Below are 22,289 nucleotides of genomic sequence, written 5' to 3'. Positions count from 1 at the left end.
TCCTGGGAAGTTTAGTCTGTGAAGGTTGCTGAGAGTTGTTAGGAGATTCCTATTCTCCTCACAGAGCTACAATTTTCAGAGTGGTTTAACAGTCAGTCCCTTTTCCCAGAGAACTCTGGGAACTGTAGCTCTGCAGGAGGAATAGGGGTCTCCTAACAACTCTCATCAACCTTCACCAACTATACTACCCAGGAATCTTTGAGAGAAGTCATGATTGTTTAAAGTGGAATAATTGTGGAATAAATGTACAGTGTGAATGTAGCCTTAGTCCAAACTCCATTCTCATTTCAGGAATCTTATGACTACAGCATCCCTGACATATGGCTGTCCAGCGGAGGCATCTACTTAAATACCTCCAGTAATGAAAAGCCCACCTCCTCTCAAGACAGTCTGTTCCACTGTTGAACAGCTCTTGCAATTATGATGGTTTTCCTAATGCTTAGCCAAAATCTGTTTCTTTGTTATTTCTGCCAAATGGTTCTAGCCTTTTCTCTGGAGCAACAGTCCCAGCCACCAGTTGTTGAAACTGTGATGGTGTGATGAGCCCACCTAACAGAAATATAAAATCTTTCGCATCTGCCAGGACTTAGACTCCAGTGTTACAGCAGGTGAATCAAGTGGGGTATCCAGAGCACAGTCTTGTCCTGATTTCTTGGATGAGTTTCAGTTGGTACAGCTTGAGGACGTTGACAAGGTGCTTGGACAGGCTCGTGCAACCACTTCTGTACTGGATCCTTGCCCTTCTTGGCTAATAAAGGCTAGCAGGGATGGAACAGCCGGCTGGGCCAGGGAAGTGATTAATACCTCTCTGCGAGAAGGGGCAGTCCCTGGCTGCCTGAAAGAGGTGGTAGTGAGTCCACTCCTGAACAGACCCTCCCTGGACCCAGAAAATCTTAATAACTATAGGCCGGTAGCAAATGTTCCATTCCTGGGCAAGGTCCTTGAACAAGTGGTGGCAGGTCAGCTCCAGACACTCTTGGATGAGACCGATTATCTGGATCCATTTCAGTCAGGTTTCAGGCCTGGTTTTGGCACAGAAACATCCTTGTATGATGACCTCTGTCAGGAGAGAGACAGGGGGAGCGTGACTCTGTTGATTCTTCTTGATCTCTCAGTGGCTTTCAGTACCATTGACCATGGTATCCTTCTGGGAAGACTGGCTGAGTTGGGAGTGGGAGGGACTGCATGGCGGTGGTTCCGCTCCTACTTGATGGGTCAGCTCCAGAAGATGGTGCTTGGGGAACATTGCTCGGCACCCTGGACTCTCCAGTATGGGGTTCCACAGGGGTCAATTCTGTCCCCCATGCTGTTCAACATCTACATAAAACCACTGGGTGCAGTCATCCGGAGCTTTGGAGTGCGTTGCTATCAGTACACTGATGACACGCAGCTCTATTTCTCCTTTTCATCTTCTTCAAGTGAGGCTGTCAATGTGCTGAACTGGTGCCTGGCTGCGACAATGGACTGGATGAGGGCTAATAAACTGAGGCTCAATCCAGACAAGACTGAGATGCTGTTAGTGGGTGGTTCTTCTGACCAGATGGTGGATGTCCAACCTGTCCTGGATGGGGTTGCACTCCCCCTGAAGGAGCAAGTTCGTAGCTTGGGGGTTCTCCTAGAACCATCTCTGTCACTTGAGGCTCAGGTAGTCTTGGTGGCACGGAGTGCCTTCTACCAACTTCAGTTGGTGGCCCAGCTATGCCACTATCTGATGGAACGCCTCTCCCGACATGAACCCACCCGTACACTATGCTCAACATCCAAAGCCCTCCTCTGGGTACCTACTCGGAGGGAAGCTGGTAGGCTGGCAACAAGGGAGAGGGCCTTCTTAGTGGTGGTCCCCAGATTATGGAATGATGTCCTTGATGAAGTGCTCCTGGCATCAACACTGTTATCTTTTTGGCGCCAGGTCAAGACTTTCCTCTTCTCCTGGGCATTTTAGCATGCGTTTTTAAATGGCTTTTTAAAAATGTGTTTTTAAATTTGTGTATTTGTTTTTAATGTTTTTAATTGTTGTAAACTGCCCAGAGAGCTTTGGGTATAGGGTGGTATACAAATGCAATAAATAAATAAATGAATTTAAGTATTGTAGGAAACCACCTAACAGAAGTATGCCCAGTCCACATGTTGCTATCTTGTCAACAATGATCCCATAGAAGACCTTGTCAAATGCTTTCCTGAAATCAAGATACACTATATCCACACCATGGACGTTCCCATAATCTAGCAAACTATCCAAAAAGGAGATGAAGTTGATCTGGACAGACTCTAATAACTTGGTTCCGTTTGCAGTATTGACTCAGAGATAGTGGATCTAAATTGAAAAGAAAAAATAAATAGAAACCTGAAATCTGGGTAGCTTTACCCAAGTCACAGTCTCCTAGCCTAAGCCACCTATTGCCTGGGTATATAAATGGATGGCTATATCAATGAAAGCTCTTATTTTAGTGCACATTTTTAAAAAGTATAGAAAAGTACTTTGTATGCTTAAAAGGGATATACAATGTGCATTTTAATAAAGTAAAAAGGTTGGAATATTGCTACTCATCCTAAAATGCTCCAAAAAAGCATGCTCCCTTTGCTATCTTTATTGAGGTTATTCAGGCCACAATATTGAGATAATGGCCATTAGTATTCCCATTTTTGCTTCGAGGGGAACTGCAGTAAAGATAAGTGACTTGGCAAAGGTCGTAATGATAGTTTGGCAAAGGTAGAATGTTCAGCTGTCTCCCCCAAATCCACATTCAGTTTTCTAGTTAATGACAGTAATTCTTACCAGTGGGTCAATCAGGGCAGGACTTTGGGGCAGAAATCCAGGGCCCCACTCAGCAGAATGAGTGGCAGCTGGGGAGAGGGAGAAATGCACCAGGGCTAGCTTGCTACATTTTGAAACAGTGACTCTACCATCTAAAGATAGGGGAGGGGGCTGTAAAACTGTTAATTCCAGAATCCAAAAGAGGGGTAGTCAGTATGGTGCCTTCCAGTTGCTGCTGGACTACAACTCCCATCTTTCCTGACTGTTGCTCATGCTTGCTGGGGCTCTTGGGAGTTGGATTCCTACAACAACTGGAAGGTGCCACATTGGCTACTTCTGGTTTCAAATTACCTAACCACACCATTGACTCTAACCCACTGGCTCCTGCCAACATCTGATTAAAACTTACAGACTTATAGATTGTGCATGCATATGAACTCAGCTCTCTGGGAACTCTGGAATAGACAGGATTCCCAATTGCACATAGATAGCATATGCATGCACATCGATACATGCACAGACTCTTCTCAGACCTTCAGATGAACAGGTATACTTTGGAATGGGACAGCCACTATCCTGATACCCTGAATGTCTGAATTCAATGAATGTCTAAAAATGTTCCAGTATTGCTTCAAAATATTTTACATTTTTTTTAAAAAAAATCTGCATTATACTGAGCAGAAAAATATGCCTTGGGGAAACCCTAGATCTATGTTAAACATCTAACTGGTTTGCAAATGTGCTCATTAATAAATCAGAAGATTATCACTTGATGTAACCAATGCTGGATAGAAAACTCAGAATTTGCTATGTGAATTTGAGCAACTGGAATGAGTTAGCAAGAATCAAAGGCTTAAGGAAGGGCTTTCCTGTAGAAAATGTGCTTGTAACTGTTGTCAAAACAAGATGCCGCACGAAAACAAGATGCAACAGGAAATCAGACACACATTAACAACTCCAGGAACAGAACTGAGTCTTCCAAAGTATCTCTTCTCCTTCCTGTTTTGAAGACAGACAATGCACAGCAATTCCTTTCTGTTATCATAAATGTAAAAGGAAGGAAGTTGAGAAGTCGCTGTCCCCTCTGTTATGTGCAGACCATGTAGTGACCAAGGTGTCGCTTATATGCCACTGTGGTGGTTTGGGAGCCTTTTGTCTACAACTTCATCACAGAATTGCTTATATTCATGTTGAACTCTTGCAGTGATTGAGATTTCATCCCTGTGGATTCTCAAACTCCCCATCTCCTACTTGTTCTTGATGAGATCACTGTTCAGGTATCTGTGCATGTTCCACTGAAATCACTATTGGTTTTGTACCTAAGTTCCCTTGTCAGTTTGTCACTTCTGTTTTATCTGTTCAGTTTATGGCCATGTGATCTTCTGGAAATCCTAGTTTTCATTTTACAGAAGTTCATTGTGGATCATGGCATAGATACTTATTTGGACGTCTGAGCTGCACACACTGACAGATACACATACAATTCTAGTTGTCCTTAAACACTCCACAATTTGACTGTACCTACATTCTCCTTCTCTTATTAATGTGTGTGTGTGTGTGTGAGTGAGGGTTATCCCACACATCATTTTGCCCTGCCCTATATGTAGATCATACAAAACACTGTGATTACAACATGTGCAACTCCTGGAATGTGGGGGTTGTTTAGGTCATCTCTTAATTGAAATTCCACAGGGCTCCACGTTCCTTCACTCGTTGGCACCTCATCAACAAGAAGAAACAAGAAGGTGTGGAATGCCAGGCAAGCTAAAATTTGGGGTCAGACAGATGAGCAGATAACATCCTTACTATTGTCACATGAATCCTGGCACTTAATATGGGTCATATGCCATAAAACAGAGGTGTGATGGATGAATAGCAAGATGATGATAAACGCTCTCACTTCCTTCAGACTAGAATAAGGGAGAAATCATCACTGGACTGCCCTCCAACTCACTTCCTTATCCGTCATGCCTAGATACAGTAGATACCTGTGAGTATCTGCTGGAAAATGTAGCATGTGAACAGTCTTAAATACTCAAAGAAAAATGTAATCAATACATTCTGATATCTTTGGGCACAATCCAGTCAAATTTAAGCATTTTAAGCCCAGCCATGGCAACGGGCAAGTTAAGCTTCTGCCTAAAATTCAGGACAGACAAAAGATTCAGGACAGACGAAAGGAAGTACTTCTCTACTCAGCGCATAGTTAAACTATGGAATTTGCTCCCACAAGATGCAGTAATGGCCACCAGCTTGGACGGCTTTAAAAGAAGATTAGACAAATTCATGGAGGACAGGGCTATCAATGGCTACTAGCCATGATGGCTGTGCTCTGCCACCCTAGTCAGAGGCAGCATGCTTCTGAAAACCAGTTGCCGGAAGCCTCAGGAGGGGAGAGTGTTCTTGCACTCGGGTCCTGCTTGCGGGCTTCCCCCAGGCACCTGGTTGGCCACTGTGAGAACAGGATGCTGGACTAGATGGGCCACTGGCCTGATCCAGCAGGCTCTTCTTATGTTCTTATGTTCTTAAAATCCCTACCATTGAATAGAACTTGAAACTTTGGCTGGATTCTGCCCAGTAGTGTAGTGGCAAATTCTGAAGCGCAGGGCCCCTTTATGATAGTCACAGCCACGCCCCCCCCTTATTTGCTGCTGGGTTGAGAATGAGATATCTGTTAATGCCTTCTCCCACAACAATAGACATCCCTAGGAGCCAAAAAGCATGAAAAGGAGGAGTGTTTGCTACTGAAAAGAGTCTTCAGAGTGCCTTTCACTCTGATTGGCTCCAGTAAGCAGGAAAGGACAAAGAAGCATGTTAGAAGGCTCTTCCCAGTAGCTAACACACTCCCCTTTCATGTTGTTTGATGCATAGGATGCTGGAGACATAGTGACCCCGCTGGGATCCTGCTCCCAAAATAGTAAGGGGTCTAAGACCACCACCCCAAGACCCCGGATGACTACACCCCTGATTCTGTCAATGCTTTTTAAACTAAACCAGCCTTCCCCAACCTGTTGCCCTACAAATGTTTTGAACTGTAGTGCTTTTCATTAGGTATGCTGGCTAGGGCTGATGGGAGCTGAAGTCCAACAACATCTGGAGGGCACTAGGTTGGGCAAGGCTGAACTAAACTAGGCAAATTCAAGTAGTTGAGATTTTCAGGATGTTGAATTTTGCACACATAAGAACATAAACTTAAGATCACATGCAATTTCAGTTTTATAATTCCTATGAAAATAATATCTCAATTAGAGGAAATTAAGTTTTTGAAATGCAACTATTTTTGATGCTCAAAATGCATACCCGTGAGAGAAAAAGTCACAAATAATTTAAAAAAAATCAAGAATTCATATTCAGAAGAAATGGCATCTTTGCAAATTACATATTGGCTCCAACACTACACATTTTCTTCCTTAGGACAGCAAGCAACCAAACTGGAATCCTACCTGCTTTGGGGCCACTTAGGAATTTCCAGTTCATTACTCTCTGACTAAGGCGGCACTGTAGAAACAACGCACATTTGGCCACATGTGATTCTTATACATTGTTTGTGCCAAAACTCATCAAATTATACTTGACCTCTCCCCAACCCTTTAATAACAACAACAACAAAGTCAAATAGGTGACACAAGTGAACAACAACTCCAGGGTTTTTCACCAAGACTACTGAGTGCTAACAAGTTCTTCATACCATGGCCCATTCAGCAGCACCCCTGGTTCCATGCTCAAAACCAAAGCTGATGCTGGTCCCTCCACTTTCCATGCCAGTCTTGGGAATCTGTTGAATTCAAGGCTGTATATATACACACACACCAACTATTTAAAGCATGTGACTTCCCCCAAAGGATCCTGGGAACTGTAGTTAGGTTAAGTGTGCTGGGATTTGTACCTCTATGAGAGGTAAGCTACAGTTCCCAGTATTTTGGGTGAAGGGCCATGTGTTTTAAATGCACTTTAAATATTTGGTGTGTGTACAGCCCAAGTGTTTATTAAGCAGTTGCTACACTACCTTCAGATCTCCAAGAGAGGATACATCTGTAGCATGTACAGTGTCCTCCAGCATTCCGTGTCTCTGGGCTTTTTCTCCACCATTATGCAAGACACACCTCTGCTGTGTACAAATTTCATATTTCTAAGATATCAGAGCAAAACAGGTTCTACTGTGTTCATAATCTGGTATCACACCTGAGATCCCATACCAAATATGTTACGTGGTTGACTTCACTTCCTTCCCTAAGTTACACCCGTGCAGCATTTCTGAAATGAGGGTTGTGCTCAGGGAGAGGAAAAAATGCACCATGCAGATTGACTGGAAGAGATCTATCATCCATGTGGCTATGACAATGACATCCATTTTCATGACACGCCAATGAATGCAGTCTCAATAGGACTGGAAAACATTAATCACTCTAATTATTAAGATAATGGAACAACTTCCTTAACAACTGGTTTAAAAACATGGATTTTTAATTAGATCTTAATTATTGTTATTCTTATGTGCCTTCGATTACAGCTTATGGCGACCCTGTGAATCAGTGACCTCCAACAGAGATCTTAATTATAGGTGTTCCATTAGACATAAGGGCGTTCAATGCCGCTGATGTTGTTGTGAACATTTGTATATGGCATGAGCAATTGCCACCAAGTTCCAAAAAAGGTATAATAAAACTGGTGGAGGGCTCTGAAATATGCTTTTCTGAAGTACATGTGAACCTGCACTAGAAGGCAGCAATAGAAGAGGGCTATTGCCTTAATGCTCTCTTTCAGGGTATCTAGGAGGCATCTGGTTTGCTGTTGTGGGAAAGAGGATGGAAGTCAGAAAAGTGAGGCTGGAGGATCAAAACTGGTCCATGGGCTAATCATCATCCAACTCTAGCCTATATCAGTTTAGCTTTCTATATGTATTTATAATATTTCTGTGCCACCTTGTAAGAACATAAGGAGTGCCTGCTGGATCAGGCCAGTGGCCCATCTAGTCCAGCATCCTGTTCTCACAGTGGCCAACCAGATGCCTGTGGGAAGCCCACAAGTAGAACCTGAGTGCAAGGGCACTCTCCCCTCCTGCGATTTCCAGCAATTGGTATGCACTGCTCTGACTATGGAAACAGAACGTGGCCATCATGGCTACTAGCCACTGATAATCTTATTCTCCATGAATTTGTCTAATCATCTTTTAAAGTCATCCAAGTTGGTGGCCATCACTTCAACTTATGGAAACAACTTCTTGTGCGAGCAACTTCGTATGGGAGCAAATTTTAGGGCACAGCCCTCCCAAGACTGCTTCCATACAAAAACAAAACTACAATATCTTATTCCAGCAAAATATAATTTTAAACAGTAGTTAAGAACAATTCACAACCCAGTCTCAGATTCATAAAATTAAACAGTTGGGGGGTGGCATTTTAAAAACTGCAACAATATAGACCATTAAATGCTTAGAAATTCAGTCCAAAAACTTAACTGAAAGCAGTTTTAAATAAATGGGGTTTCCATTTAAAAGCTGGCACAGAGAGAGAGCCAAATATATATCTTGCTTCAGATAAGATGATTTTCCAAAGAGTGTGTGATGCCTTGTAGTTAGAGGCGGGTGAATTTATCAATTTTGGTTACTCATTTTCCAATCTTAAATTCAGTTCTCCATATTTTCACATCAGTTTCTGAATATTTTTTAAGTCCTCATGAAAATTCATCAGCTTTTTAGTATGAATTTCTCCTAATATACTCATTTTGGAACCAAATTTTGCCTAAAATATACAATTTTGCCATTTAAAGCAATTTTGCATATTATTTTCACTAATATATATATATATATATATATATATATTAATGCACACTTTAGTATATTCATTTTTGAACTCATTAGTTGGTTGAAGAACTGCACTGCAAAATTCAGATGACAAATTTTTGAAGGATGGCTGTGTTTCGGTTCGCATATTGTTTTGAAAAGTGCAAATTAGGTAGGTTGTCCTTTAAATGCAAACTGAATCAGATTTCTCCCACATCCCTACTTGATATACACAGTCAGGAGAATTTACTAATCTTCCCCAAACAAACTGCCACTTGCCCTGAGATAATTATAATCAATTGACCAGTTAAAAGCAAGATTGTTCACTGACTTAAAAACTGGCAGTCAACGGGCATTCTACTTTCAAAAACTGCTTTGTTCATTTGTTTTCGTTATTCTCTGTTGTACTGTTCCCTGAGGGTGGTTCTTGAGAGCTTTCCTGGCCCAGTGCAAAAGCCAATGAATCCCATTGCTGGACTTAGCCCAGGAAGAGAAGGGCTGGAATCAAGTCTTACTTTGACTATGAGCTCACTAGGTGTGTACCTACTGCAAGGTGTTTTCCTTGGGAACTGGATCTACTCAACTGATCATCACAACAGAGAAAGGCAAAAGCTGACCCAACACACGCTGTGTTGTCTGCACAATCCCCAATGTGATGTTGGCAAAGGACTGTCCCATCATGCCACATTTTATTTTCTTGGGGTAAGGTGGGGGTCTTCTCTCGAGCTTCCAGTTTGGCACTTAAATGCTGAAGACAAGAGACAGAAGAAGTTCCCTTTTAGCCATGCTATGGGCAGGTTGTTATGCCTTGTACAGCCTCAGATGTAAAATGGGAATAAAAGTGAAGCTGGCCCATGTTATTTTACCACCCCAAACAGAAGTATCTAGGGGATCCCCTCCAGTGTCATTGCAAGGGATCCTTGGATGTGCCACTTTGGTTGCATACTGCCTCCTTTAGCTATCTTGCAGTGAAAGTTGAACTGCAAGCCTGAAAAAATAGCTGTGCAGCCTAAATGTCCTGGTTCAGACAAGTATGATGATCACTTGATCACTGTAACAAGAAGTGATGGGTTGATTGTGTGAATGAACCACCACAGATATTAGAGCCAGACAGAACTTCCACAGAACCTTAAATCAATTCTTTTCAGCTTAGGCAGTTCACAGATTCTGCCAGCCATGAAGGACTGGGATGTGCATGCTCACAGCCTGAGAGCTGCAGCAGCAAAGGGTGACTTGCATGGGTTAATGGGCCATTTCAGAGATGGAGGTTTCATATCTCCTCATTTCAAACTGGGGCAAGCACCCAGATACATGAAACTTTAGTCCATTCACTGAACGAGTGTGAGGTAATGAATCAGTCATTTAAATCTGCGTACTATAGCATGTGAGGTGGGGAGAAAGAATTCTAACGGGGGGCGGCACTTTCTTGTAGGCATCATCCTAGAAAGGGTAGTCCGCCGCCCCCCTTTCTCACACAGACAGGAGGGAATGCCTAGTCGAAAACGGCACTTGCCATCTGGAGAGTAATGTTGTTCCTGATTAAATGGGGAGCATCTTTTTAGTCGACCAGTAAAATCCGTTCATCTAACGGTCAGACTAATCGATTAAGAATCGACTCCAAGTTTGCAGCCCTGCTTCACACCCAACACTTCGCAGTGGAGTGCGCTGCCACAATCTGCTGTCGACCCAGGAATCACGTGCAGCGAAAGCAACAAATCTTGGGTGCGCCCCCTGCATAGATGCGAACCAGCCTCAAGAAGAACGCGCTTCTACCTCCCACTGGCCTGCGGCGAAGATAAAATGTAAAACCCGCTTTGTGCATTTTAAGGGCTAATCATTAACTAATTTTAACCTGAGCCAAAGGACCATCCTCATCCCCGGGCATCCGTCCGTCCGTTTTGCTCCCCTCTTGGGATCCTTGGTAGCAAAGGGGATTTTCGCTGTCCCCTCACTGTCACTGGCAGGGTCACAGAGGCTGCGAGAGGGATCGCTCTGCCTGTTGACCTGCGCCCTCCCCCTCCTCTCTGCCTGCGAGGTCCAAGACCTCTCCTTCCCAATCCGCGGACGCATCAGCACGAAGAGAAAGCAGCACCCACCTCGAAAGCGCAGACCAGTTCTTTCTGTTGAAAGACATGCTGATCGCTTCTCCTGGGCTTTGGCAGTGGCGCCGATTGCGGCTATAATTACTTTTTCCAAGGCGCTTGGGAATCTTCCCAGGGCATCAAGGCAGAAGTGAGATCCACCGGGAAGAACACCCGCCACCCGGCTCTCCCACGAGACGGAGAGTCCCGTCGCCGTGAGCTCGGCTGCTTCTTCCCCTTCCTTCCTTCCCTCCCGGCGTGGCTGCGCCGCGCTGCGCCGCGCACCTTTACCCTGCGGTGCCACCCGTCAACTGCTGAGCTGCCTGCATCACATGGTCCTGTTATCTACCTTGACAGGCTGGGAGCTGTAATTTGTCTATTAGCAGCACCTTGCAAAAGGCACCCTGCGAGGGTGGGACGTGACGCAGCCTGCGCACAAAGGCAGCCATTCTTTGGTTGCCCGGGCTGGGGAAGGGTTTGAATTCAGCTCCACGCTCGGGCCAAGGCGCCCTGGATTTTCGGGGGCAACTCCCTGCTCAGAACCAGTTTTTCCTGCCTCTCCGAGTCCGCCTCCTGTTTCTCTGCGACTGTGCAAGGCAGAGGAGGTGGAAGGCGGCGAGAGAGGGCGAAGGGAGAGGGAGGAGAAACACTCCAAGTCATCCGTGTTCCATTGGATCAAGGCGCCCAGATGCAGAGGGTTAATTTGCGAACTAGTCACTTTCGTGTCAATTTCAAAAAAGGAGCTGCAGAAGGTTTCTGCTGTGCTTCCCAATGAAGACCCTCCCTCTGAGACCTTCACTGCTACCCTCTGAACCTGAACTAACATTCACAGGAAGGGATTCTGAGGAACTGAGACAAATAGTGGTAACGAGAGAGGAAGTTCTAGGCTTAATGGACAATATAAAAACTGACAAATCACCAGGCCCGGATGGCATCCACCCGAGAGTTCTCAAAGAACTCAAAGGTGAAATTGCTGATCTGCTAACTAAAATATGTAACTTGTCCCTCAGGTCCTCCTCCGTGCCTGAGGACTGGAAAGTGGCAAATGTAACACCAATATTCAAAAAGGGATCCAGAGGGGATCCCGGAAATTACAGGCCAGTTAGCTTAACTTCTGTCCCTGGAAAACTAGTAGAAAGTATTGTTAAAGCTAGATTAACTAAGCACATAGAAGAACAAGCCTTGCTGAAGCAAAGCCAGCATGGCTTCTGCAAGGGAAAGTCCTGTCTCAGTAACCTACTAGAATTCTATCAGAGTGTTAACAAGCATATAGATAGAGGTGATCCAGTGGACACAGTGTACTTAGACTTTCAAAAAGCGTTTGACAAGGTACCTCACCAAAGACTTCTGAGGAAGCTTAGCAGTCATGGAATAAGAGGAGAGGTCCTCTTGTGGATAAGGAATTGGTTAAGAAGCAGAAAGCAGAGAGTAGGAATAAACGAACAGTTCTCCCAATGGAGGGCTGTAGAAAGTGGAGTCCCTCAAGGATCAGTATTGGGACCTGTACCTTTCAACTTGTTCATTAATGACCTAGAATTAGGAGTGAGCAGTGAAGTGGCCAAGTTTGCTGATGATACTAAATTGTTCAGGGTTGTTAAAACAAAAAGGGATTGCAAAGAGCTCTAAAAAGACCTCTCCAAACTGAGTGAATGGGCGGAAAAATGGCAAATGCAATTCAATATAAACAAGTGTAAAATTATGCATATTGGAGCAAAAAATCTTAATTTCACATATATGTTCATGGGGTCTGAACTGGCGGTGACCGACCAGGAGAGAAACCTCGGGGTTGTAGTGGACAGCACGATGAAAATGTCGACCCAGCTGTGAAAAAGGCAAATTCCATGCTAGGGATAATTAGGAAAGGTATTGAAAATAAAACAGCCGATATCATAATGCCGTTGTTTAAATCTATGGTGCGGCCGCATTTGGAATACTGTGTACAGTTCTGGTCGCCTCATCTCAAAAAGGATATTATAGAGTTGGAAAAGGTTCAGAAGAGGGCAACCAGAATGATCAAGGGGATGGAGCGACTCCCTTACGAGGAAAGGTTGCAGCATTTGGGGCTTTTTAGTTTAGAGAAAAGGCGGGTCAGAGGAGACATGATAGAAGTGTATAAAATTATGCATGGCATTGAGAAAGTGGATAGAGAAAAGTTCTTCTCCCTCTCTCATAATACTAGAACTCGTGGACATTCAAAGAAGCTGAATGTTGGAAGATTCAGGACAGACAAAAGGAAGTACTTCTTTACTCAGCGCATAGTTAAACTATGGAATTTGCTCCCACAAGATGCAGTAATGGCCACCAGCTTGGATGGCTTTAAAAGAAGATTAGACAAATTCATGGAGGACAGGGCTATCAATGGCTACTAGCCATGATGGCTGTGCTCTGCCACCCTAGTCAGAGGCAGCATGCTTCTGAAAACCAGTTGCCGGAAGCCTCAGGAGGGGAGAGTGTTCTTGCACTCGGGTCCTGCTTGCGGGCTTCCCCCGGGCACCTGGTTGGCCACTGTGAGAACAGGATGCTGGACTAGATGGGCCACTGGCCTGATCCAACAGGCTCTTCTTATGTTCTTATGTTTAGGAGATGGACGGGTCCCCAAGGAGTGAGTCTGGAGGACTTAGGAATAAGTTACAGGAGCTGCAGTAGTGCTTCAGTCTTGTGAAGTTGTCAGACTGAGTGGGGCAGGTGCCTCCCTATCCAACACCCACCAAACACCTAAACTCCTGTTAAAAGCCAGGCAGAGTAAGGTACACTGATTTGAAGCTGCTTGTAGAACAAGTTCTGGAACAAACAAAGTAAATAGCACAGATCTGAAACTAAAGACCACATCATTTAGGATTATCTTTAAAAGCACAGATTCCTAATCCTCTTCGGCCTAACCCTAATGGTGCTCATGCATACATAGTCACCATCACTCCCTGACTGCGTCATCAAATGAGGGCTTGCATGTGTGAACAGTTAGCCCAGAGTTTTCTGAACAGGGCACACACAGATCCTTCATTTCAAATGTCCTCTTACTGATTTTTCCCCCTGACTAATGAGAACAGTTTCACTGTGATGTGCTACCCTGCCATTATTTATGTTTGTGTCATGATCCAGGCTGTAGCCACAGAAGGGCAGGGGAAAGGGATACTTATTTTATTAATGTTTATTTCATTAATTGATTGATTGATTTAATGAAAGGTGTATACTGCTTAATTGTTAAACCATTTAAGTGGTTTTATATACTCCTTATCATTAATGAGAACATACGAAGAGCCTGCTGGATCAAGCCAGTGGCCCACCTAGTCCAGCATTCTCTCCTCACAGTGGCCAACTGGTTGCTTTGAATAATCTGAAACCCGCTTACAAGATTAAAAATATTAAAATACAGTTGTTGTGTTGGCAATCACTCATGGCCGAGTAAGATTGCCTTCCAAGATAATTTGGTTGGAAGATGCCTGTACGTGAATTTGTTTTATGTGGGGAGATTGGCGCACAATGATCAACACACAATCTTGACAGAAAAAGACTTTGATCCAATGGCATGGGTACCACGACGATTGGAAGTCTTTTATCTGCTGCAGCCTTCATCCACCTTCACAGCCGTTGTAACATACACATTGTTATCCTCCGCCTGTTCTGCCGTTGAGGACATTCTTTGATTGTTCTTTGTCTGGTTCCTCTCCCTCGACCTTACCGCCATGGGTGACCCTGCTGGGAGCACATGACTCCCAACAGCATCACTCACAGGGTTCATTGGAACACACAACCCCACTCACCACTACAAAAAAAAGGAACACCTACACCGCACATACTTTCTCTGAGATGTTTAGCTTATATTGAAAAAGACAACACCAAAGGCTACAATCGTATGCATTCTTAAGAGACAGTAAGTCCAACTGAGCTCTGTGGAAGAATAATTGGTTGGAGAGATAGGAAGCAGGTCTCATTCCATCAGCTCTGCTGAAAGATCACCTCTGTCAAGCTTCTCCTATTCCTGAGCTGTATTCATTCTGACTAGCCTTTATAAGAACTACTATTTAACTTTAAGACCCGGAGCCTGAGTTTTCTTGTTTTCCTCTTCCCTCCATGTCCCTTTTCCCTTTTATGTTGTGTCTTTTAGGCTGTAAGCCTTTGGGCAGGGACAGCCTTATTTTGGCTGATTGTATATCAGCCACTCTGGAAACCATTTTGGCTGACAAGTGGGGTGCAACTGCTCTAAACCAATTAATGAAGCGAAGGGCTTTCTTGGTTGTGGCACCCAGAATGTGGAACTCCCTGCTCCAGGAGTTCGGACTTGCTCCTCCTTTAATATTCCACCACTTTCTAAAGTCTTCTTTGTTTTAGTGGGCCTTTTGCTTGTCTTCTGTGTCATTGTTTGTTTACATTCCCTCCAGTTTTTATAACTTTCTACTCCTCTGAGTTGCTTCTTAGTTATTGTCATAGTGCATTTTAGCACTTTTGCTTTTATTTTACTTTGCTTTGAATGGTTCATTATGAGATGGAAGGGGGGATATAAATCTGACAAGAAATAAACTTTGCAGTAAACATTGCATAGGATTGGACTGCATGAAGCAGTCTTCTAAACACAGAGAGCTTTAAATTTCTTGTCATCCAATTAAAAATGCAGCATTCTGCTTGTGGGAGGGCTGTTGATGTCGAGGGGTAGTTGGTGACAGGAAAATCTGTTGCACAGAACTACATGACCATTGACCAGTCCAGGAGGGAGTTGGCAGGATGCTGCAGGTGACTGGGATTGTGCCTTTTATATCATATTCACAAAGATACAAAGGGAACCATATGAACAATTGTGTCCAATTGCTCACTAAACCAGCTCGTCATGACGGCCCCCATAGCCACACCCCCAAGGAGAATCCAAAAACACAGCCCCAGTGAATTATCTGACTTCCTCTCTGCTAATCTGTCTCAATCAATAGGAAAACTTGAAAGCCTCATTATCACCTCCTTCCTTTGACAGAGCAAGGAGGGTCATCAATTACCCTGGGACTCTGGCAGATGATGTCATCATTCCTGTTATGAAAAAGGTCCCAGAGCTATGCTACCCCATGTTTTCCCTGTACAACAACACTGACTGGAATAACTGATAAGTGAGTTAAGCTTTTGCAACGACTTTAGCTCTTATTTGGGGGGGGGGAAACATTGTACTGAAATTCTTTAATACATTTAAGAACTTTAAACAAGTTCATCTACTTGGATGTAGGTTTTTGCTGTTCTTACTATGGAAGTGCAGTTCCCGTGCCCGCCTCCCAAAGGGGGCCCTTTGGTTCGTCACCAGAAAATGTATCACTACATGCCTAGCTATCACTCTGCCCTATTTGATATCACTCTACCCCTGCAGGAGTAGCTTCTTCAGCCACTGTTCTTAGCTGCCACGACTGAGCAACAGCAAAGGGCCCTGTGGTTTTAGCTCCTGGAGAAGCTCCACAGGTGTAGATTCCCTTAGGTCTGCTCTTCCATCTTGGCATGCTTTTGACATGGGCAGGTGACACATTGGGAAGGTAAACCTATACAGCTCAGCACACATTTGCTATAACCTTTCTGTGGGTCCCATTTTATACTCACATTTTAAAAACGGTTTTTATCTTATAATTAGCACTTAAAAAAACTTTTCTGGCTCTAGGCATTGTCTCCCACATTTTCACAGCTAAATACAGATGTGATTGGAACATCCCTGTTCTCATGCCAAAAGATCACTGACCCATCTGCACATCTCGCTGGGTGCGTTTTTCATTTCCTCTGCAAGAGCCCAGGGAAGGAGCTCAGCCCTGAAGAATGGCAAGTACAGCAACTCAAGACCTAAACAAAAAAAATGTTACAAGTCACCCTTCAAAGACAGAAAGGGAGAGAGTGTTTTGGTTTTGTTTTCAGCCAGGGGCAAGTAATAAGAAACCCCTGGTATATGGGAACAGCTGGAGTATATGAAAATGCAACCAAGAAGAAGTCAGTATGGAGTATATGTTAGATGCAGAAAAATAAAACTGTTTCAAAAATTCAGGGCTGAACTAAGTGGGACTTCTCAGTATGTCTCCTATTATTTGAGCTGATCAAAAAGACCCTCATGTCTAGATTCTTACTTAGGGAACCACTGCTATTGAAAGTCACTATGGTACCATGGACAGTGTGCTTTTCTTTTTTTACATCTTCCAGGTAATCCTTGTTTCAGTCCTCCCTGGGTTAGGAAAAGCAAATACCAGGTGCACAGTGAAGCATGGCAATTTAGGTTTTCTGCTTAGAATAAATATATTGTGGTGTGTGTGTGTGTCTGTCTATCTATCTGTCTGTATCTGTGTCTGTGTGTTAGTGCTTTTTTGGTCAAAAAAAGAGTGGTGCCAATACTCATATCTTGATAAGAGTGCTGTGGAGGCAGCACAAAACCCCGAGAACAGATTTAGGGGGTGCATGGGGAGGGGGATAAGCGAACAAATGAAAGGGGTGGCCCATTAATCCAGAGTGCTGACATTGCACTAGGTTGACTAGGGGCACTTGCGTTTTTTTGGCCAGATCAATACACATATTAGGCAATGTTCAGAGAGAAATTCCACCACAGTGTTAGAATGACAAGGAAGGGGCAGAGGAGGGGCCCCCTTAACTGTTGTCCCCCCCCCTTCCCAGCAACTGTTTTATAAGGCTACTGGAAAGAGCATGATCTGAGTAAAATTGTGAGGTCAAGGTTCAGAACTTGTGGATTTTGTTAAGGTTTCCCTGGACTCCCCCCTCCAAAAAAAAAAGTGGAAGCAATGGGGGCAGCACCTCCCACAACAAATGTCCTCCTAGGCGGTCTTCCTTATCAGTTAGGAACCATTGCTCTTCTGGGTATATGACATTCCCAGGTGTTCTCTGCAGCTCTGTGCATTATCCAGTGTAAGCACTCAAAGTACTTGCTCAACAAAGGTGTAGCTGAAAGGGTCTGGTTCAGGTGCTCCCATGAACTGGGCAGATTTCCCTTTCACAGCCCCTTCCTTGTGGTCCCCTCCCTTATTTTTATTCCTTGCATTTCATTTTCTCATCCAATAAACCTGAGTGACTGGTTGGTTTGCAAGCAATCTCCCGTCCCGCAGGCTGAAAGGGAGGGGAATTTTCTTGTTGATTTCTTCTTCTTTTTTACAATTAAATGCACACTGTTAACATAGCATTATTTTAATGAAAGGTTCTTGACTGCAATTATCCTTTGAAATTATAAATCTGTCAAAAGTCCTTCTCCCTTTTTAACAAACTTTCCTCTGTAATCTGCTCTTCTTAAGCAATTTTTCATGCGCGCATTTTGAAGAGATCCTTCAGGACTGTCACCCTGTTACTTACAAAGGACATCATAATAACCCCATATCTCCCCCATTAGCACTGATGAAGCAACAGACCTTGAGGTTATACGCCCAGTGCCAAATTAAGCTTGAGAAGTCATTGCCATAGGTTATTGTTGAGGCAAAGAGCTTAGTAAGTCTTTCAAAAGGATTAGGCTTTTATATGGACAACAAGGAACACCTACGGGTTAGTGTAGATGTTTCTAAAGGACTGAAAGCTTCATGCTTCAGGGATTAACTGTAATAACAGTAATTCAGAATTTAGATAAATAAATAAAAGAAGTCACCTCAATCAGCTGATGACTTTGCTTTGGCTCATGGTGCATTACTGATAAATGTATATTAAGAACATTTTAAAGTGCAATATAAATAGTATCACATTTATTGTTGTTGTTATTCCAAAATGGCTTCTAAGCAGTCATCATTGTCATCACTCAAATCTGCATTATATTACACTGGGTCAATCACTTTGATGACAGAACTGGATTTGTATAAACTGAGACTGAGGAGACTCAGGTTCAAATCTTTGCTCAGCCAGCAAGTTCACTGTGTTTTTCTGTGCCAGTTAAGATCTCTCAGCATAGGGTTTAATTATTTATTTTTATTTATTTTATTTTATTCAATTTCTATACCGCCCACAGCCAACGGCTCTCTGGGCGGTGTACAACATAAATATAAAAATACAGTAATATAATAAAATCACATAGTAAATACAAACATACCACAAAAATTCCCCAGAGCTAAAAACATATTACACAATTTAAATTTAGAATACCAGAATGTGCTAAATATGCTAAAATATGTTAAAATGCCTGGGAAAAGAGGAAGGTTTTAACCTGGCGCCGAAAGGATAACAAAGTTGGCGCCAGGCGCACCTCGTTGGACAGGCTATTCCATAGTTCGGGGGCCACCACTGAGAAGGCCCTAGTTCTTGTTGTCATCCTCTGGGCCTCTTTATGAGTCGGTACCCGGAGGAGGGCCTTCGATGTTGCACGTAGTGTACGGGTAGGTTCATATCAGGAGAGGCATTCCACCAGGTATTGCGGACCCGTGCCGTGTAAGGCTTTATAGGTCAAAACCAACACTTTGAATCTTGCCCAGAAACGTAATGAGGATAAAAGGATGGGGGGGCAAGAATGACCATGTTTTATATTGTGTATTATTGTTTTATATGTAACTGGGAAGGATGTTCTAGTTGACTATTCTGGTTCTTCAGTGTAGTAATCCCTTTTTCCAATTATATTCATCCTCAGTGCTGGACAGCATAGAATTAGAGGAAGAGCTGCAGCTCAGTGGAATAGCACATACTCTGCATGTGGAAGATGCTAAATTCAATCCTTGGCTTCTCCAGTTAAATGGTCAAGTAGTGGATACCTCTGCTGGAAATTCTAGATAGCTGCTGCCAGAGTACACAATACTAGACCAGATGGATGAATGATGTGATTCAGTGTATATATATATGTCCAGACAATTTAACCTAGAGCTTTAAAACTTTTAGTGCCACGGGTGCTGCTTTTCCACAGATTCATTCCACATTGCTGCTGTCATCTTTGAAGGAATACAGCCACCTAGGCAGAGCTAATCGTACAGGTTCTTGCCATGAATTCATTGCCCAGCTGGGACTGGAGGCAATGATTTTGTGGGAAAGGTCTGCAAGATTTGTCTTGTCCATGTGGCTGCTGGTCTTTAAACATTAACACAGGGCCATAGGACAAACCCATGGAGAAATGGCTGTAAGGAGGAGGACATGCGCAAACCCGCAATTGCAGATAATTGCTACAGATAATTGCTTCAGACCTGAAAAAAGAAAGGGCACAAACAGGATTGCAGCCAGTTGCCACATCTTGTAACCTGCTTGGATGTAAGCACTGGCATGCTGGGAGAGCCACACTGTAGTGATGGCAGGTCCAGGAGAATGCCCAGTGATGCATCATCCTTGTATCAAGAGGGGGCAGTGAGAATCACAGGGTGGGTCAGTTCAGAACACTACCCTTTAGTTTTTGACTGGAGAGAAAAAGAAACTACAGGAAAAGGGACCAAGGGCACTGGATCCTGAAGGGGATGGTGAGACTGAGGAGATAAACTGAGAAGGCTACGAGCCTATAGGCACAGCCCAGGAGCAGGGGAAAGGTGGGAGGGAAAAGAGATTGCTTTGTGAACTTGAAGGAATGGGATCTGAGCAGGAAGCTCAGTGGAGAGCCAATTGCTGATTGTTAAATGGCACCAACCCAAGGAACTTACTGGTGAGAAGCAGAGCTTGGAAAAGTTACTTTTTTGAACTACAACTCCCATCGGCCCAATCCAGTGGCCATGCTGGCTGGGGCTGATGGGAGTTGTCGTTTTAAAAAAGTAACTTTTCCAAGCTCTGGTGAGAAGGGTCCCTGTCTTCTGGTGGAGCTAGGGACCCAATAAGCAGGCCCTGAGGGCAGGGGATGCTCTGGGGCTCTGACAGCTTCCTCTAGGGAAGTGCATCTGTAACGCAGTGCTTCTGTAACACTTAAATGGGAACTCTCCACCTTCAGCAATGAGTGCCAATGTACCATGAACAGTAGCATGAGCTCCTATACATGGTACAGCCATGCGTTAGACACAGGGAGGATAAAACTGTCAAACAAGCAACTGCCCCAGGCAGCAGCTAATGGCGGATGAGGCCAGGAGTAAGGTACTGGAGGACAGGGCTGTGTGCCCCATGAGGCCTGACTTGCACTCCCTCACCTGCTGCCCTCAGGTGTGATGGAAGTCCAGCCAGCTTGCTTGCTTATTTATTCATTTGTGTGTTTGTTCATTTATTAGATTTATATCCCATTCTTCCTCCCAGCAGGAGCCCATGCAGGCAGCTTATGCCATCTTGTCCTTCACCTTGGACAGCAAAATATTTTGGGTCAGAGCTGCACTGGCTGCCACAAATGTTCTCCCTGCTCAAAATTAAGTTTTTAGGCACTACAGTTGGGGTCTGCCCAGGTCACAACAGGAGCTGGTTTTACAGCTCTGGCCAGTTGCAACACTGTCCTGTTGCTTCCATTTCTCCAGTAGCATAAGGTGGCCATCTGGGCCTGACATGGTTCTTTGCTGTCATCCTCCTTTTAATTAACCGTGTTGTGTGCTGACATTTGCCTTTCGACAAGTGCAAACCATAAAGTTTTGATGGCCTTGTACCTGTATTACAGTGAGACAATATACTCCTTATCTTTCACCAGCAAGTGAGATTTATTACACTGCCTTAAAAAGATTTATTTTCCAGTCTAGTCTTCCCCCAAACTGTCAGCACTTGATATTTCCCAATCTGCAATTATTCTAATCTCAGGTTAATCTGATTGGAGGGGAGGAGTATATGGCTTGGTCTACGAGATACTACATATTCTTTCCTTCAGCATTTTCACTTTCTCTTCATGGTCAATAGTCACAGTTGAAGATGCTTCTTGTGCAGCAATGTAGCAAATCTGTTGTGCATTCTGTGGGGGAAAATACCAGACTTACACTTAGGATTGCTGGGTCAGAAGCATCCCAAACCCTGAGCTTTCAGGGGTGGACCCTAGTGATGTCACAGGGCAGGCCCTGAAGCCAGCTGCATCCCAAGGGAGTGGGGAGGAGGAACTTCCTTGTCCTTGCCCCTGGTGAGATGCAGCCAGTTCCAAAGCCGGAGGGTGTGACAATGGGCATAAATCTCCCAGAGGAAGGGAAGTTTGGACCTGTTGATGCATCCCCCAGCCTAGGAGCCAACTGCATTTCATGGGGGTGTGAGGAGGGGTTTCCTCCTCATCGGGCCCCCCACATCGAATGTTGCAGGCTCTGAAGCCACAGGGCACATCAACAGGCCTAAATCTACCCAGGGAAGGGAGATTTGGGCCTGTTGTTGCTCTGCCTGGCCAAACAGAAACCAGAGTCTCTGGGTGAAACCTGGAGACCTGGCAACACTACTTACACCTTATATAAATACACAATGATCATTTTCAGATATTGGGACATTGCTGAGATTCTGAACTAACAACCTTGAATCATCCAGTGTGAAGATGCTGGGAGGAAGGGCGGGATATAAATCAAATAATTAATAAATAAATAATAAATAAGATCTTTTTTAAAATACAATTTGCTTAAATGAAATTATCATAATGATTATGGGAGATCTGGCTCATCAACCAGGCTTTTGGTTATTAACTTAGGTTGTTCTGTGGCATGATTTGGGCCTGTTTTGTGGCGCCTACCTTTTAGTGGAGTGAGGTGGGATTCATCCTTTTTATAGTTATTGTTGGATGATAACTTTTCAGAATTTTCTTCAATTATATTTCTTCTGTGTATTTGTTTTTAAATGATAGTCAAACTGCCTTGTAGTTTGTGTAAGGTTGTTTTTAGTTTTTTAGTTTTTTGTGTAT

The 22,289-nt window shown here is 43.9% G+C and overlaps 1 protein-coding gene across 3 annotated transcripts in view; it reads right to left on the bottom strand.

Annotated features, from left to right (window-relative positions):
* The window catches only part of LAD1 (ladinin 1), a 40,879-nt gene extending 29,758 nt beyond the window's left edge, over nt 1-11,121 (bottom strand). The window contains exon 1 of one of the 3 annotated variants that reach the window (XM_061631880.1): nt 10,634-11,121. In XM_061631880.1, the coding sequence (XP_061487864.1) occupies nt 10,634-10,671 (38 nt within the window). In that variant the 5' untranslated portion in view covers nt 10,672-11,121. Of the gene's footprint in view, nt 1-10,389; nt 10,595-10,633 lie in introns of those variants that run through there. The other 2 variants (XM_061631882.1, XM_061631881.1) reach the window with 2 other exon arrangements.
* Between the last annotated feature and the right edge of the window lie 11,168 nt (nt 11,122-22,289).

Source organism: Rhineura floridana, chromosome 6, assembly GCF_030035675.1.
Source record: "Rhineura floridana isolate rRhiFlo1 chromosome 6, rRhiFlo1.hap2, whole genome shotgun sequence".
NCBI lineage: Eukaryota > Metazoa > Chordata > Lepidosauria > Squamata > Rhineuridae > Rhineura > Rhineura floridana.
Note: the sequence above shows the minus strand (reverse complement) of the source record. Positions and strands in the feature narration are given on the sequence as shown.